Here is a 16843-nt window from a genome sequence, read left to right as displayed (position 1 = left end):
ATTTCTTACCTATTTCTAACACTGATACTTTGGGAAGTTTGACTCGGTTATATGTCAAGGAAATTGTGTCTTCATGGAATACCCAAGAGTATAGTGTCAGATAGGGACCCACGATTCACGTCTCACTTCTGGAAGAGTTTGCAAACAGCTTTGGGCACTAAGTTGAAATTCAGTAGTGCTTATCATCCTCAATCCGACGGCCAGTCAGAACGCACTATTCAGACTCTTGAGGATATGTTGCGAGCATGTGTCCTGGATTTTAAGGGGAGTTGGGAAAATCATTTGCCGCTTGTAGAGTTTACTTATAATAACAGTTTTCAAGCGACTATTCAAATGGCCCCTTATGAAGCTCTTTATGGGAGGAAGTGTAGATCTCCCTTGTTTTGGGATGAAGTTGGCGAAGGGAATCTACTAGGACCAGGGATTATTCAGGAAATGAGGAATCAGGTTCGAGTTATAAGAGGCAAGATGGTAGCTGCGCAGAGTCGTCAGGAAAGCTATTCGGACACAAGGAGAAGAGATCTATTATTTGGGGAAGGTGATTGGGTATACCTCAAAGTTTCTCCAATGAAAGCCGTCAAGCGTTTTGGTAAGAAAGGCAAACTTAGCCCGAGGTATGTTGGCCCTTTTTCAGATTCTGGAGAAGGTTGGACCAGTTGCTTATCATATTGCCTTACCAGAATATTTTGGTGAGATTCAAGATGTTTTCCATGTGTCATCATTAAAGAAGAGATTTGGACAGCAAGAGCCCCGTTTCATTGATCCAGGAAGCATTCAACTCTGGCCTGATCTCACGTATGAAGTTGTGCCAACTCAGATTTTGGATAGAAAGGAGCAACAATTGAGATCCAAGTCGATACTCTAGTTATGGTATCTTGGGGAGATCCTTTAGCTCAGGATTTTTCGTGGGAGAGAGAAGCAGACATGAGAAAGTTCTACCCTTACTTTTTTGGGTAGTTTTGAATGTTTGTTTTCTTTCTCAAGTTTGTTTTGAGTTTTGTATTGTATCTTGTTTTGAAATCAATGAAGGAACTTGTCAATTTCGAGGACGAAATTTCTTTTAAGGGGGGAGGTTGTGAGATCCCTAATTTTCTGGTGTTTTATTTTTTCCTATTATTTATTTATTTATTATTATTTAATTGTATTATTTGTTTATTTATTTTATTTGTGATATTTTATTTATGTTATTTTAATTTTATTGGTCTATTTTCGGATTGGGCCTTTGGCTTTTGTTGTATTTTATTTAGTGGGCTGTGTGTGTGAGTTCTGTTTTAACCTAACCCAGCCCAGCAAGCCCGACCCGTGTGTTCTGATCGAACCCAGCTTGTGTGTGTTGTGTGAAGCCCGAAAGCCCAGCCCAGCAGGGCCCAGCCCGTGCGGTTCTGTTGAACCCAGCCCCTCATTTTGTCAAACGGCGCCGTTTTGGGAGGGAACCCCTTAGGGTTCCATCTCTTTCCTTCTTGCGCCGTGCAGCAGCCCTTCTTCTTCTTCTATTTTCTTCTTCTTCCTTCAAGCTTCTTCCTCCACGTAGCAGCTGCCGACGCCATTTGGGCCTTAGTCACGCATTTCAGCCGCAAGCCGCCACCTCCTCCTCCCATACTTCAGCTCGGTGTCATTCGGCTAGTGATTTCTGAAAGCTCGTTGTCAAGCCGTAGCTTCACACGGCCACCACCACCTTCCACCTCAAGCTTTCATGGCTGTCCCGTGTCTAGCTGTTTTCTAACCTTCATCTGCTGTCAATCCACCTTTTCCCCACGCAACCCGCACTGCCACGCATTCCCTCCATAGCTTGCACTTCGGTTTTCTCTTCCGTGATGCTCCTAATGGGAACCAAGGTGGGTCTAGTCTTAAAGATCATTTGCAAATTCCAAACGGGCCAATTACAAGATCAAGGGCCAAGAAGATCAAGGAAGCAATGTACGAATTGATGCAATCCACTTGGGATGAAGCTAGCAAGAGCTCAACACTCAAGATGGGCTTGAAAGAAGGAGAACCAGCTTTGATCCACTTGATTCAAGCTGTGGAAGACATGACTTAGAGATAGGGCCTATTGTTATTGGAGACTTCCAATTTGGTTAAATGATTTATTTTATTAGTTTAGAATAAGTGGGCTTGAAGATGCTTGGCACATACGTCTTATTTTTAATGAACTAGGGTTTTCGAGAAGGCCTTGTATTTTGCCCAAAGGCTTATTTGGAAAGTTACTTTTTAGGAATTAGGGTTTCAAGAGGTACTGTAGCGTACTATAGCCATACTGTAGCCACGGGTACTGTAGCGAGACACTGTTCATCAGGGCATTTTGGGTAAAAAGGGGCTTTATTTTGGCTAGGGTTTTTATTAGGTTTAGTTTAAATACTCCTTGTAGTCGCATTTGAAGGTTAGACAATATTGAATATTATTTGTGAGTTGAAGTTTTTCTTCTTGTTCTTGATTGAACTCTTGAACTAATCAAAGGTAAATCATAACCATTGTGGCGTTCCTCCTTTTTAATCTAGGTTCTTGAGACGGGTTCTTCAACGGGTCTAGATTTTGATATAATCTAGGTTCTTGAAACGAGTTCTCATCTGGTCTAGGTTTTTCCATCCATTGACTTGAATTTGGCTTTCTTGGGGAGTTTTCAAATTAATTGTGGGTTCAAGGGAGTTCATTCCCGCGGGTTCATATCATTCCTCGTGTGCTTCAAACCGCCACTCTTGGCCTATTTAAAGGCCACGGTTTCAGCAAATTAAATGTTCCGAAAATCCTCATCTTCTCTCTCGCTTAAGTTTATCGCATTTCTTGGTGTCTGAGATTTTGTTCTGTATATTTGTTAGTGAACCCGTGAGCTTGTGTTGTACTGCCGAGCTCTATTCAATTTTAAACTTGTGAAATATCACTCGGTTTCTTGGAGAAATTGTTGGGTTGTAGTGAGTTGAATTTCCATCCACTTGTAAATTGACCCAACCCATGAGTTGAGAGGCCTTTTGACACTGTTGTCGCCGCTGAGCCGCCACCTTGAGCAAACGCTCTTTCGCTTGATCTTTCAGATTTCCAGTGTATGTAATTTTCCAGTTTTATTAATAAAGTTGCTGTAATTGTATTTTGTAAACTGTCATTTTTGTTGTAACTGTTGATTGTAATGATCTGTTGGATTTGGGCCGTTAAAGCGTTGAGTTGTAACTGTTGTTCATTTGTAAATTGTTGATCTGTTGGTTTTGTTGGAAATTGGGCCTTGAGTCGTTGAAGTGTTGGGTTTGTTAATTGGAGTTGTTGGATTCGGGCCTTGGGCCGGATTGGAGGACGGGATTACGCGTGTAGTTGGTTTTAAGCTGTATACTTGTAATTATTGTGAATTTGTAAATGAGATATTTGAATTTATTCCAACAAATTGTTGTAATGCATATTTATCGTTTTTAACAAATTGTGCATTACAACAGACTGAATTGTGCATTACAACGCTCTCGTACAGATTCCGTGACCTTTTGGCTGGCGAGATTAGTGGATGCTTGGCCATGTACGCGCTGGGCGCTGAACTGGGCATCGCTCGTTACGAAGTCTCATGCACGTATGTTACCCGTGATGTGACGAAGAGAGCCAGTGTGTGCGGACGGTCCATAAGGGAGACCGTGGTGCATTCGTAATTCTGTAATAATTATGATCAGGGCCAAAGATGGGATTTTTGGTGTGAGTATTAAAAGTGTATTTTTGGGAAAATTGAATGTGGGTTGTTATTCTGTCTGTATGGGGACACGTGATTATAAATGTGTTTTAAATCTCTTGGATGTTGTTTTGGTTAATTACTTGCTGAGATGTCATAATCTCATTGTGGTGTTTTACCCTACGGTTCCGTTTTATGGTGCCATAGAGTTTGACGCAGAGCTCGAGTATGAACCTGAAGGACTGGCTCCTCCAGAAGCTTAAGTTGCTGATATGTTGTTCAGCGTTTTGGGATTTGTTTCCCTTATGTTATTTGTTTTCTTTAAATTTTCTGTTGGAAAAATGTAAAATTCTTGTAAAGTTATTTTATTGCTTTTTGAACAAATTCTGGTACTTAATAAAGTTGTTTTCTCTGTTACGAAAATTATTTTGTATATTTATTGCATGTTGTACACACTTTGAGCACTGGTCGTTGGGATGCGTGATCCGTGTAGTCATCATCCCAGTGTCACGAACTCCACAAAAATAACACGTGAGGGTCGAGGGCGTCACACAATGTCTCATCTCTACTCGCTACTCAAGCGCTAGAGGCGATCACTCGTATAAGTGAGCCGATCTTAGCCTGTTGACATATCTTGTGTGTGTATTAGAAAAAAAATACGATAACGAACTGAATCATATTGTATTAATATCCCAAAGGAAAGATTACATCTCAATGTCATTTGAAACACAAATTACATTTACAGTCTACGCAGTCTTAGATTCCTAACATGAGCCTCAAAGATATCTCTTGCTATAGGCTTCGTTAAGGGATCAACAAGTATGCGACTTGTAGAAAGGTGTTTCAGAACCACTTCCTTTTGCGCTACCATGTCTCTGATGTAGTGATATCTGATATCTATGTGTTTGGTTCTTCCATGATACTTTGAGTTCTTAGCATATGCTAGAGCTGCCATGCTATCGCTGAATATCGTCACCGGATTTGAAGTATCCGTGCCAATGTCTAAATGCTTGAGGAACATCCGTAACCAAACAGCTTCTTGAACTGCTGTAGAACAAGCTATGTATTTTGCCTCCATGATGGATAAAGCTATACAGGGTTGTTTCTTGTTGCTCCATGTAATGGCGCCTTTGTTGAGCAAAAAGACTAGGGGTTGATTTGCACTTATCTTGGTCGCTGCCCCAATCAGCATCACTGTAACTTCTTAGCTGCAATCTGAACCCTGATAGCACAGCACAAAGTCCGCAGTTGCTTTGAGATATCGCATAATTCTTTTGACCACTTTTCAGTGAGCCAGTCTAGGATTAGATTGAAATTTACTCACTAAGCCAACTGTATAGCATATGTCAGGCCGAGTACACATCATTGCATACATCAAACTACCCACAGCATTAGCATAAGGGACATGGGCCATCTTTTCCTTTTCTCTTTGAATCTTAGGACACAACCCTTTAGATAAGTTCTCGCTTCTTGCAACAGGGGTGTCAATGGGTTTACATCCATTTATTAGAAAGCGCTCGAGGACTTTATTTATGTAAGTCTGTTGGGACAAACACAAAAGTCTCTTTGAGCGATCTCTATAAATTTTAACTCCCAGAATGTATTCTGCCTCACCCATATCCTTCATCTCAAAATTGAAAGATAACCACTCTTTTGTGGCAACTATCAACCCTTTATCATTTCCAGCTAGTAGTAAATACTCAACATACAATGACAACATAATGAAATTCTTCTTAGACCATAATGAAACTCTTCTTAGACCTTTTGACATAGACACAATGATCCTCTGTGATCATCGTAAACCCATTCGCTAGAATGGCTCGATGGAATCTGAGGTACCATTGTCTAGATGATTATTTTAGGCCATATATAGATCGTTTGAGTTTGCACACTTTGCGCTCTTGACCTTTGACCACAAAACCCGTTGGTTGATCCATATAGATCTCCTCCATCTAGTTCTCCATTGAGAAATGTTGTCTTAACGTCCATCTGGTAGAGTTCCAAATCCATATTTGTTACTATAGTTAGAATCAGGCGAATTGAGGAAAACCTCACCATTGGTGAAAATGTTTCCTCATAGTCTATACCTTCCTGTTGAGTATATCCTTTCGCCACTAAGCGAGCTTTGTACTTATCTATTGATTCATCTGACTTGCGTTTGACCTTAAGAACCCGTTTGTTCCCAATAGTCTTACGCCCTGTCGGTAGATCAACCAGATCCCAGACCTAATTAGTTTTCATAGACTCAATCTCATCATTAAGAGCTTTCATCCATTCATCTTTAGTAGAAGATGAGAGAGCCTCATGAATTGTCCTAGGCTCATCATCATCATGTGGAGCTACCATAAAAGCTTCCCCTTCAATCTCAAAACGACGACGGGGAATACTTTCACGTGTGCTTCTACACGGCTGAAGTTGTTGTGATAGATTGACAAGTGGTGTGCTCCCACTCGGATTCAAATGCTTTTTATAATTTGTAGGAGTTTGAAGAATTTCTTCCTTATTCTCAACTAAATTCCTTGGAAACTCATTTTCAATGAAATCCACATCTTGTGACTCAATCTCAGTCACATTTCCATTAGATTGTTCACCTATTAACACATACCCTTTAGAGAGTTCTGAGTACCTTATAAAGATACACTTATTCCTTCTAGGGCTTAACTTCCCATGCTTATGAGAAAGATCGTGAGCAAAACCCGTTGAACCGCATGGCCGTAAGTTACTCAAATTGGGTTTCTTGCCGGTCCATAGTTCATATGGGGTGAAAGTTACTGATTTGTAGGGCACTCGGTTAATAATATAGGCAGCAGTCAAAAGTGCATCCCCGTAAAAAGAAATTGGTAAGTTTGCTTGCGCCATCATTGACCTAACCATCTCAAGCAGTGTTCGATTTCTCCTTTCCGCCACGTCATTTTGCTGCAGCGTACTCGACATCTTCAACTATCTTTCAATTCCTTTTTCATCACAGAGCCTTTTAAATTGCTCAAAGAGATATTTTCGTCCTCGGTCAGTTCTTAGAGTTTTTAAACTCTTGTCTAACTGGTTCTCAACCATTCTTAGATATTGCCTAAAACATTCCAATGCTTCGGACATATGGGAGATTAAGTAGACATGACCGTAAGTTGAAAAATCATCTATAAATGTGATGAAGTAGACACCTCCGTGTCTTGCCCTCACACTCATTGGACCACAGATGTTTGAGCAGACTAGTTGCAGTGGAAAAGATGCCCTAATGGCTTTTCCTAACGGTTTTCTCTTAGCTTTTCCTATTAGAAAATGTTCACATGTGGGCAAGTTGACCTTAGTGAGATTGCTTATAAGGCCTTCTCTAGCTAACCGAGCCATTCTCTAGCTAACCAAGCCAAATTATCAAATGTAGAAAGAAAAACAATAGACTCATTTATTTTTGAATAATCCAAATTTAATATCATGAAATCGTCTTGAAGAAAAGCATTGCCATAAAACACATGGCCTAAATAAAAGGAAACATAATTGTTTTCAAATATAATTTGAAAACCAAGTCTTAATAGAGTGACTACAGGAAGTAAGTTTCGTCGGATCTTGGGAGCGTATAGCACATTGTGGAGAGAAAGAGTGCGGCCACCCTGCAAGTCCAGCTTGTAGGTACCAAGTCCCAATACCTCCACGCTAGCTCCATTCCCCACCTTGATATCACAACTTCCAGCTAGAATCCGGCAATACTCCACAAATTCGACTCTCTCTCGCGCTATGTGTTCGGTCGCTCCTGAATCAACAGTCTACACAGGATAGGAGTGAGCAACCATCACATGGCTAGTTACAAAAACAATGCGAGAAAAGTCAGAGCGTACCTTCTTCGGCTCAATGCAGTCACGGGCGAAGTGGTCATTCTTTCCATAGTTGAAGCACTCTAATTTTGACTTGTTCTTCCCACGCTTGCCCCTCTTGTTGCACTGAGAAGTTCCTGACACCTTTTTAATTTGTCTAGCAGCTACCCCATTCTTGAACTTCTTGCACTTAGGCCTTAATGCCTTACACAAACCAGAATCAGCCACATAGGCCATATGATTGGGCTTAGCAGCCTCTAGGCGCTCAGCCTCCAATTCCAAGTGACGCGAGACATCATCAAAGTCTTTGATATTCTCGTTATGCATCAGGTTCTAGCTCATATTCTCCCAAGAATTCGGCAATAATCTTATCATTGCCCTAAGATCGTGGTCGACATAGCCCTAAGATGCTGCTTCATCGTGTGGACAGAGCGCATCTTGTAGGAGTCAAACCTCATGGTTAATCCACGCAACCTAGTGGCTGAAGTTCCACCAAACTTCAACTTCAAAGCTTCCCACATGCTTTGGGCAGTGTCATAGATCTCGAATTCACACATTAGGTCATTGTGCATGATTCTTAACGTGATTATGCGTGTGCACCGACTTTTCTTAGCCCATTGAGTATAGGCTAGTTGATCTATCTTGTGTTGTTCCAAGGTCCCTTCCCCGGGCTCGGTAAGGGAGTGAGATAAGGCCTCCAAGACCTCTTGCTCATCTAAGACATATTGGATCTTACGATGCCGAATGTCGTAGTTCTCCCCATCCAATTTCTCCCATTTGTTTAAAACGGCACCTATACTCTTGGATGCCATTTCACTACAATACAAAAAGAACGGATATTACACACACACCTAAGAAATCTGCCGTGTCCATCCAAGCTAGAAAAAGAATAATTTGGACATGTCGCAAGAACGAAAATTCGCTAGGCTTCAGAATCATCTCTTGTGCCACAATATCCAATTATTAAATTTCTAACCTAATTCTCGCGCAAATTTAAAAAAAAATATGAGAGAATTAATCATCATAAATCTCAACCATACTCCCACTATCTTAAGTAGTCATCTAGCCATAGTCACATGTAAAGAAAACAAGAAGACTATTGTCTTCTTCAACCTTCAGAATTGGTACTGTTCATGTGAACAGTACCACGAAAACACAGTGGCTTGAACCCACAGTCACAGTGTGCCACCGGGACTGGGCTGGATGGCAGAGCACTCACCGGAGTGCTCTGAACGACGTGGGTTGCTCCACACGGTGCGCGCAACACCACGTGGTGTGCGCGAGGCCCCGAAGGTGCACGCGGCACCGCTGGGTGTGTGCTGCACCCCCCCAGGTGCGCGCAGCACCTCCGATGGCTTTTTTTTTTTTTTTTTTAAATCCAGATAAAAAGAATAGGATAAAAAATGACACCCAGACAAATCTCAAGCATATGCGAGAAAAATTATAAATTGGAAGCAACTTTAAAAAAAGCTCTGATACCAATGTAAGAATGCACAGTGGAAAAATACCTCAAGCTCAGCTTATAAAATTGTTCTACAAGTTTCTCCATATTGACAAATCCCAAGCGTTTCCTCTTAGTGGCGAAGTGTACTACGTAGTATATGATTAGAGTAACACTTAATAAATTCACAGCCTAAATATCTTATTAAGAGAGAACAAAAAGAGAGAGAGCTTTTTGTGTATTTCAGATGATGCCAAAACCAAACTAAGGTCCACCAACACACGGCTGGCCTTGAAGGCCAATCATTACACTGCAATCAAATTGCAGCCGTTGCAAACTGCAACAGCTTGTAACGTTTGGCATTAAGCCATCCGTTACAAGTCAAGTAACATATGGCTTAAAGGGATAAAGGGGGGGTCAGCCCACGTGGGCGCCCCTCCTTTCCTCTTGCTAACACATTCCCTTCTTCCTTCTTCTTCCTTGGCTTCCCTTCATCTCCAAATTTATTTTGTTATTTTGTGAAAATGATTAGCCCATCCATCAAAACTGGATTGCAATTTCGACTTCATTGGGTGACGGCAATGGCAATTTCATTCGGGTATGGGGACGATTTCATCTCGGCGCAAGGGGGACTGGTATCGACTTAACTGGGCACACGGGGCAAGGTCCTCATTCTTTCGATTTCATCAGTTTCATTACAGGACCTGATTTCTTCCCTGTAATGGAATGCAGTGTTTCATTTAATAAGGAAACACTATAATTCATTAAGCTTGCAACGCAGTCCCGATTCGGGACTGCAATAAGAATAATTCAAATTTCAAAGGCCAAAAACTTTGTTTGGAACCCATCTGTTTGAACTCCTATTTGTATGTTGGAATCTTAGAATCCGTCTGGATATTTAGAATATTTCAGTATTTTTATAAATAATAGTAAAAAAGTTTGAGTTAAAAAGGTTTTATCGAATTTTAAAAAATAAGAAAAAAAGTTGAATAAAAATATTATAAGTTGAAAATATAATTTTTTAATAGAATTTTTGTTTTAAAATTTCAAAAACTAGTATTGTCTTATGTGTTTTGTTTGGGAGTTTAGGAAAGTTATAATGATTAGATAAAAAGTTGAATATTTGAAATTAAAAATATTTTATATTTGAATGATATTTGGGAAGGAACTATCTGAGAATAGTTTAGAACATTTTGTTGCCAAGCGAACTCTTAGAATATATTATTTTGAGCGATTGAGATTTTTTTTTTAAATAAACATGAGCGATTGAGAATTTGAGATAGAAGTAATGTGTCGTTTCTTTAATTGTGAATGGATTTAAAAATTTGGATTCAAATTGCGATTTTAATTTGGATGATGATAGTGAAATTTGCGGGCTGATAAAGTATCTGAAGGGCGCACTATTGGCGCTTTGGTAAATAAATAAATAAATAAGCCGTTTTCTTAACTCAATTGTTATAATTATTTTCAACTTTTGATTAAAAAAAATTGAAAGATGTCAATTAAAAAGGATAAATTACAACTCAAACGTTCTATAGAAATTTGATAGATTTTATAAGAGTATTATAACCAGAAAAGGATTTGATCGGAATCAAGGTGGGCCTAGTCTTAAAGATAATTTGCAAATTCCAGATAGGTCAATTACAAGATCAAGGAAGTAATGCACGAATTGGAGCAATTCACTTGGGATGAAGCTAACGAGAGTCCAACACTCAAGATGGACTTGAAAGAAGGAGAACCAGCTTTGATCTACTTGATTCAAGCTGGGGAAGACATAACTTAGAGATAGGGCCTATTGTTATTGGAGACTTCAAATTTGGTTAAATGATTTATGTTATTAGTTTAGAATAAGTGGGCTTGAAGATGCCTGGCCCACACGTCTTATTTTCAATGAACTAGAGTTTTCAAGAAGGCCTTGTATTTTGGCCAATGGCTTATTTGGAAAGTTACTTTTTAGGAATTAGGGTTTCAAGAGGTACTGTAGCGTTACTATAGCCGTACTGTAGCGCGACACTGTTTATAAGGGCATTTTGGGTAAAAAGGGCTTTACTTTGGCTAGGATTTTAATTAGGTTTAGTTTAAATACTCTTTGTAGCCTCATTTGAAGGTTAGACAATACTGAATGTCATTTGTGAGTTAAGGTTTCTCCTCTTGTTCTTGATTGAACTCTTGAACTTATCAAAGGTAAATCACAACCTTTGTGGCGTTCCTCCTTTGTAATCTAGGTTCTTGAGACAGGTTCTTCAATGGGTCTAGATTTTGATATAATCTAGGTTCTTGAAATGAGTTCTCATCGGGTCTAGGTTTTTCCATCCATTGACTTGAATTTGGCTTTCTTGGGGAGTTTTCAAATTGATTGTGGGTTCAAGGGATTTCATTCCCGCGGGTTCATATCATTTAGTATTCAGAGCAAGGTTTCCAATCAGGTCTGATTCTATCTTTTATTTCTTGCATATTTCATTCTAGGGTTTCATTACTCTAGGATTGATTACAAAAAAAAAAAAAAAAATAGTGGTTGTTGTATTTCTTCACTATTGTTAGGGTTCTGAATCTCATTGTTTAAGAGTGTTTGGGTTTTTGAGTTATTGTTAGGGTTTTCTTAATTGCTTATTCTTGATTGTGATCAAATCAGTTGGTGGAAAAAAAAAACAGAAAGGAAAAAAAAATATGCCCGGAAAAAAAAAATCATCCAGAAAAGAAAAAAAAATAAAAAAAAAAGGGAAAGAAGAAAACTGAAATTTCTCTTGAGCCTTATCATCATCAAAGGGGCTGCATACATTATTCTAGTTGGTATCTTGTCTTATAGTTACTGTTTCATTCGTATAATTTCCTAGATTCACGTGTCATTTTTTTTATTCCTTCCGTCTTACTCTTGTTCTTGTTTCTTGGACCTAATTACTAGTTAGGATAAAACATAGTTGCTTTGTCTTGATTGAGTTCAATTAGTTCTTAAAGAACTTGAGTGAGAAAACTCTTGAGGTAAAAGGCAAGAGAGTGTGAGACTATTATTGAAAAAAAATCAATTAAGAGTGAAACACGAGTGGAGTGCCATTATTCGAGTGTCAATACGTAAGAGAGTGTGTGAGGTTTACTTTTTTGCCACTAACATTCTTTTGTGCAGCACCTTATAATGTCTCAGCGGAGTAGCGCATCACCAAGGGGGAGAGCAGATAACTCATCCTATGTGTTGCAAGCCATGCAACAACAGTTTGAGCGGTTGAATTTGTGTTGGGTGAAGTGAGAGATAGGATGGATCATCAAGAAGCAGCGATTAGAAATCTGCAAGGTGGGAGAGATAGGAGGCGACGTGAGCACAGAGTTGAAAATGAGTATGAGAATGAGGGAGATGGTGAGGATGAGGAAGATTTAGCATCTAAAGTTGGGTTGGGTAGACATGGAAGAGTTAGGCGTGAAAGACGACTTGACGGGAATCTCAGGGTAGAGATGGCATAGATAGAGACCTTGGGAGCATCAAAATGAAAATACCATCTTTCCAAGGTAGAGCTGACCCTGAAGTTTATTTAGAGTGAGAGAAAAGAATAGAGTTGGTGTTTGATTGTCATAATTACTCTGAGGAGAAGAAGGTGAAGTTGGCGGTAATTGAGTTCACTGATTATGCGAGTATTTAGTGGGATCAATTAGTGACCAATAGGAGGAGAAATCTTGAGAGGCCTGTAGAAACTTGGAGAGAGTTAAAAGCTATCATGAGGCGGAAATTTGTACCTAGGCACTACTATAGAGACCTCCACCAAAAATTACAAAATCTTACACAGGGGTCTAGGAGTGTAGAGGATTACTATAAGGAGATGAATGTGGCTATAATTCGGGCTAATGTAGTGGAGGATCGGGAGGTCACGATGACAAAATTTTTGAGTGGGTTGAATAGGGAGATAGCCAATGTAGTTGAGTTGCAACATTATGTGGAGGTAGAGGACATGGCACACATGGCTATGAAGGTGGAGAGGAAGTTGAAAATAAAGGGTACAACAAGGTATACTTTGATTTCTAGTACTCCTTGGAAACCAAAGTGAGACAAAAATGATCAAGCTTAACAAAAGGGAAGACCGAACTACCTAAGGGAAAAGATGAGGTTGAGGCTGAAACCTCAAGAAAAATAGAGAATGAGTTGGAAAATAATTGTGAGGCCGAGAGTTCAAAAAAGGAGGAAAGTGAAAGAAAGAAAGAGAGGTAAAATGAAAAATATAGTGAGATGAAAAGAGAGAATGAGGCCGAAACTTCAAGAGAAAGAGAGAGTGAAAAAGAAAATATAGAGGTGGCTGAGAGTCAAGAAAAAAGTGTGGGCCATGAGAGGAAAAAGAAAGAGAGATTGCAAAGAGAAACAGAGAGACAAAAGTGAGTTTTTATGCTAAGACAAACTTTTATACTAACAAATTTAACGACTCTTTGCCTCGTGTTGTTGTTTTTTTGTTGCAGGGATATGAGGTCATGATTTCTAGCGGCGTGTTTTGTGCATTGCCACATATTAGGGAGATAAAGCACTATATTGATTTTGTGCCAGGTGCGACAATTCCTAACCGATCTTTCCTTGAAGAACATGAGTTTTTAACACACTTGAAGGGATAAGGTATGTCGTTGACTATAATGCATGCTAAGTGGGAGGACTGTGTTGAGACATTTCCTCATGAATTCAAATACACACAAGGTATGAAAAATCTTGTGGTTGATGCTTTTGCAAGAAGGTACGTCTTTATCTTCATTTTAGATCCAACATTGTTGAGACTTGAATATAATAAGGAATTGCATGCTAATGATGATGACTTTGCTAGTGTGTATGGAACATGTGAAAAAGTATCGTTTGGTAAGTTCTATAAATTAGATTGGTACTTATTTAGAGAGAATAGATTTTGTGTGCCAACTAGTTTTATGCTTAAGTTGCTTGTGTGTGATAGACATTGTGGTTTGTTGGGTAACTTTGGTGTAAGGAAGACTTTCAATTTGTTGCATGAACGTTTGTGGGAGTATCATTTGCCATTCACTGACGTATTGCATGAACGTTTGTGGAAGTATCATTTGTCATTTATTAACGTGTTGCATGAACATTTGTGGAAGTATTACTTGCCATTCATTGAGTTTGCATATAATTGGAGTGGTGTAAGAAAAACTTTAGGTGTGTTTTATGAACGTTTGTGGGAGTATCATTTGCCCTTATTAGAGTGTGCATATAAAACCTTGCATACTACTATTTCTTATTCTCCATTTGAGGTTGTTTATGGTTTTAATCCACTTACTCCTTTAGGTTTGATGGCTTTGCTTGTTGATGATAGGAGTAGCTTGGAAGAACATTTTCAATTTCTTGAGAAAATTAATGAAAATACATATGAAGTAGATATTTCAAGTAAGTATCATGTTTTTGCTATTTTCAATGTTACTAACATTTTTCCTTTTGATCCAGGTGGAGATTTGAGGTCGAATCCTTTTGAGGAGGGGGGAATGATGGAATCAAGGTGAGCCTAGTCTTAAAGATAATTTGTAAATTCCAGATGGGCCAATTACAAGATCAAGGGCCAAGAAAATCAAGGAAGTAATGCACGGATTGGTGCAATCCACTTGGATGAAGCTAGCAAGAGCCCAACACTCAAGATGAGCTTGAAAGAAGGAGAACCAGCTTTGATCCACCTGATTCAAGCTGTGGAAGACATGACTTAGAGATAGGCCTATTGTTATTGGCGACTTCAAATTTGGTTAAATGATTTATGTTATTAGTTTAGAATAAGTGGGCTTGAAGATGCCTGGCCCACACGTCTTATTTTCATTGAACTAGGGTTTTCAAGAAGGCCCTGTATTTTGGCCAAGAGCTTATTTGGAAAGTTACTTTTTAGGAATTATGGTTTCAAGAAGTACTGTAGCGTTACTATAGCCATACTGTAGCTGCGGGTACTGTAGCGCGACACTGTTTATAAGGGCATTTTGGGTAAAAAGGGCTTTACTTTGGCTAGGGTTTTAATTAGGTTTAGTTTAAATACTCCTTGTAGTCTCATTTGAAGGTTAGACAATATTAAATGTTATTTGTGAGTTGAGGTTTCTCTTCTTGTTCTTGATTGAACTCTTGAACTTATCAAAGGTAATTCACAACTTTTGTGGCGTTCCACCTTTGTAATCTAGGTTCTTGAGACAGGTTCTTCAATGGGTCTAGATTTTGATATAATCTAGGTTCTTGAAACGAGTTCTCATCGGGTCTAGGTTTTCCATCCATTGACTTGAATTTGACTTTCTTGGAGAGTTTTCAAATTGATTGTGGGTTCATATCAGGATTACATAAAAGTAATCAAACAAATTAACGTGATTTAATATGATTTGTCAGATTTACTTTGTTTTGGTATCTTTTAATGGTGCTTATTATTTACCGTTGAGTTTCTCTCATTTTTTTGTTGGTAGTTAATAACATTGCCGTTGGGGAGAGTTTTGGTCTTCAAGTGTTCAAACCGTTTTTTTATTTCAAGTGATTTTATGCCTTAGACGTTGTAAGATTAATTTCTTTAACGTTTTGAAGGTTTTAATTTATTTATTGTTCAGTTGCCGTTTATTTCTTCCAGAAGAACGTTTTGAAGGGTTATTAAAGAGGGTTTTTAAGTTGTAGACATTGGTTTTTTTTTTTTTTAACCTGTTAACGTTGGCCATTTATTTCATTGTTAGTCTTTTCTTTGTACATCCTGGGTCCTTTCTTAGTCTTATATATATTTATATTGTTTACTTCTTTATACGGGACTATTTGTGGAATATACTTTAGAGAAAGTGAGATAAGATAAATAAGCTTAATGAGTATATATTTTTTAGAGTATTTTCAGATAAAAGAGATATGTTCTTTTTAGTAGAAATTTGGACTCAACCACTTGTGCAGAGTAAGCTTGAGTTATACGACAATTAGTTGGGCTGTTGTATCCTAGAGGAGTCAAGTCAAGATGAGTTCTGCTACACCAGTTAATTTGAGAATTTGTACACTACAGAGGCTTGAATCTCCTTAAAAAGAGCGATATTTCTGTGCCTCGGTCCAAACTAGCTTCATTTTAATTTTAATTTCATTGTAATTTTTATTATATTATTGTGTATATCACCAACAATTTTAAGGAGATTCAGACATAGAGCCTAGAATTGAAAAATCCACGGAAAGCATCGGAGATCTCAACAAGTCCTTCCGGTTCAAAGGAGCTTATTTCAAGAGATAGAAGTGCAAGGTTCTCTTCTATCTAAGTCTTCTCAACGTCTCTTATGTTCTCACATAAAAAAATCCTTGCAAGATCACCACTGAGAATATGATTGAAGCACAAGTCAAAACTCACGAAGAAAAGATTGAAAAATATACCAAAGATGAGTATGTCCATTTTATCTTTTAAATTGTCTTGCTAATCAATTTTATGATTACTACAATACTATTTACACCTTTGCAAAAAAAATTTGGAAAGCTTTACAGAGTAAATACGATACAGAAGAAGCCAAAGCGAAGAAATATGTGGCAAGTCGCTTCTTTCGATATCAAATGGTAGATGAAAAATCCGTTGCAGAGCAAGCGCAAAATTTTCAAATGGTTGTAGCTGAAGTTAGATCCGAAGGCAACAAGATTAGAGACAATCTAATTGTTTGTGGCATCATTGATAAGCTACCACCTTCGTGGAGGGAGTTTCAAAAATCGATGCGCCATAAACCAAAGGGACATCCTTGGAGAAATTAATCACACGTATTTGTGCAGAGGAGGAAGCTAGAGGCCAAGATGATTTGGTGTTTCAAAATGGTAATGAGGATTATATGACAAAGGTAAACTTAATTTTTGAAAATAGTAGCTTGCCCAATGGTCAAAATACAAGAAATAGTTATTTGAAGCCGCAAAGAAAAGATTTCAAAAATTTTAGTAGACCTTACAAAAAGGCTTTCAAATCCAAAATGGTAAGAACCAAGGACCCCCTTCACAAAATCAAGCTTGTTTGTCTATGGCAAAGTTGGGCA

General features: G+C 38.6%; 2 protein-coding genes across 2 annotated transcripts; one reads left to right on the top strand and one right to left on the bottom strand.

Moving 5' to 3' along the window:
• The first annotated feature begins 435 nt into the window (after positions 1–435).
• LOC121260157 lies at positions 436–865 on the top strand. The gene is made up of 2 exons (XM_041162000.1): positions 436–546; positions 635–865. The coding sequence occupies exons 1-2, from the start codon at positions 436–438 to the stop codon at positions 863–865; spliced, it is 342 nt and encodes a 113-aa protein (XP_041017934.1).
• Positions 866–7328: 6463 nt separating this feature from the next.
• Positions 7329–7770, bottom strand: LOC121260155. Its single transcript, XM_041161999.1, has 2 exons — positions 7468–7770; positions 7329–7382 (listed from the first exon to the last, which is right to left on the bottom strand). The coding sequence occupies exons 1-2, from the start codon at positions 7768–7770 to the stop codon at positions 7365–7367; spliced, it is 321 nt and encodes a 106-aa protein (XP_041017933.1). The 3' UTR covers positions 7329–7364.
• Positions 7771–16843: the final 9073 nt, after the last annotated feature.

The sequence above is a fragment of the Juglans microcarpa x Juglans regia genome, chromosome 4D, assembly GCF_004785595.1.
Source record: "Juglans microcarpa x Juglans regia isolate MS1-56 chromosome 4D, Jm3101_v1.0, whole genome shotgun sequence".
Taxonomy (NCBI): domain Eukaryota; kingdom Viridiplantae; phylum Streptophyta; class Magnoliopsida; order Fagales; family Juglandaceae; genus Juglans; species Juglans microcarpa x Juglans regia.
Note: the sequence above shows the minus strand (reverse complement) of the source record. Positions and strands in the feature narration are given on the sequence as shown.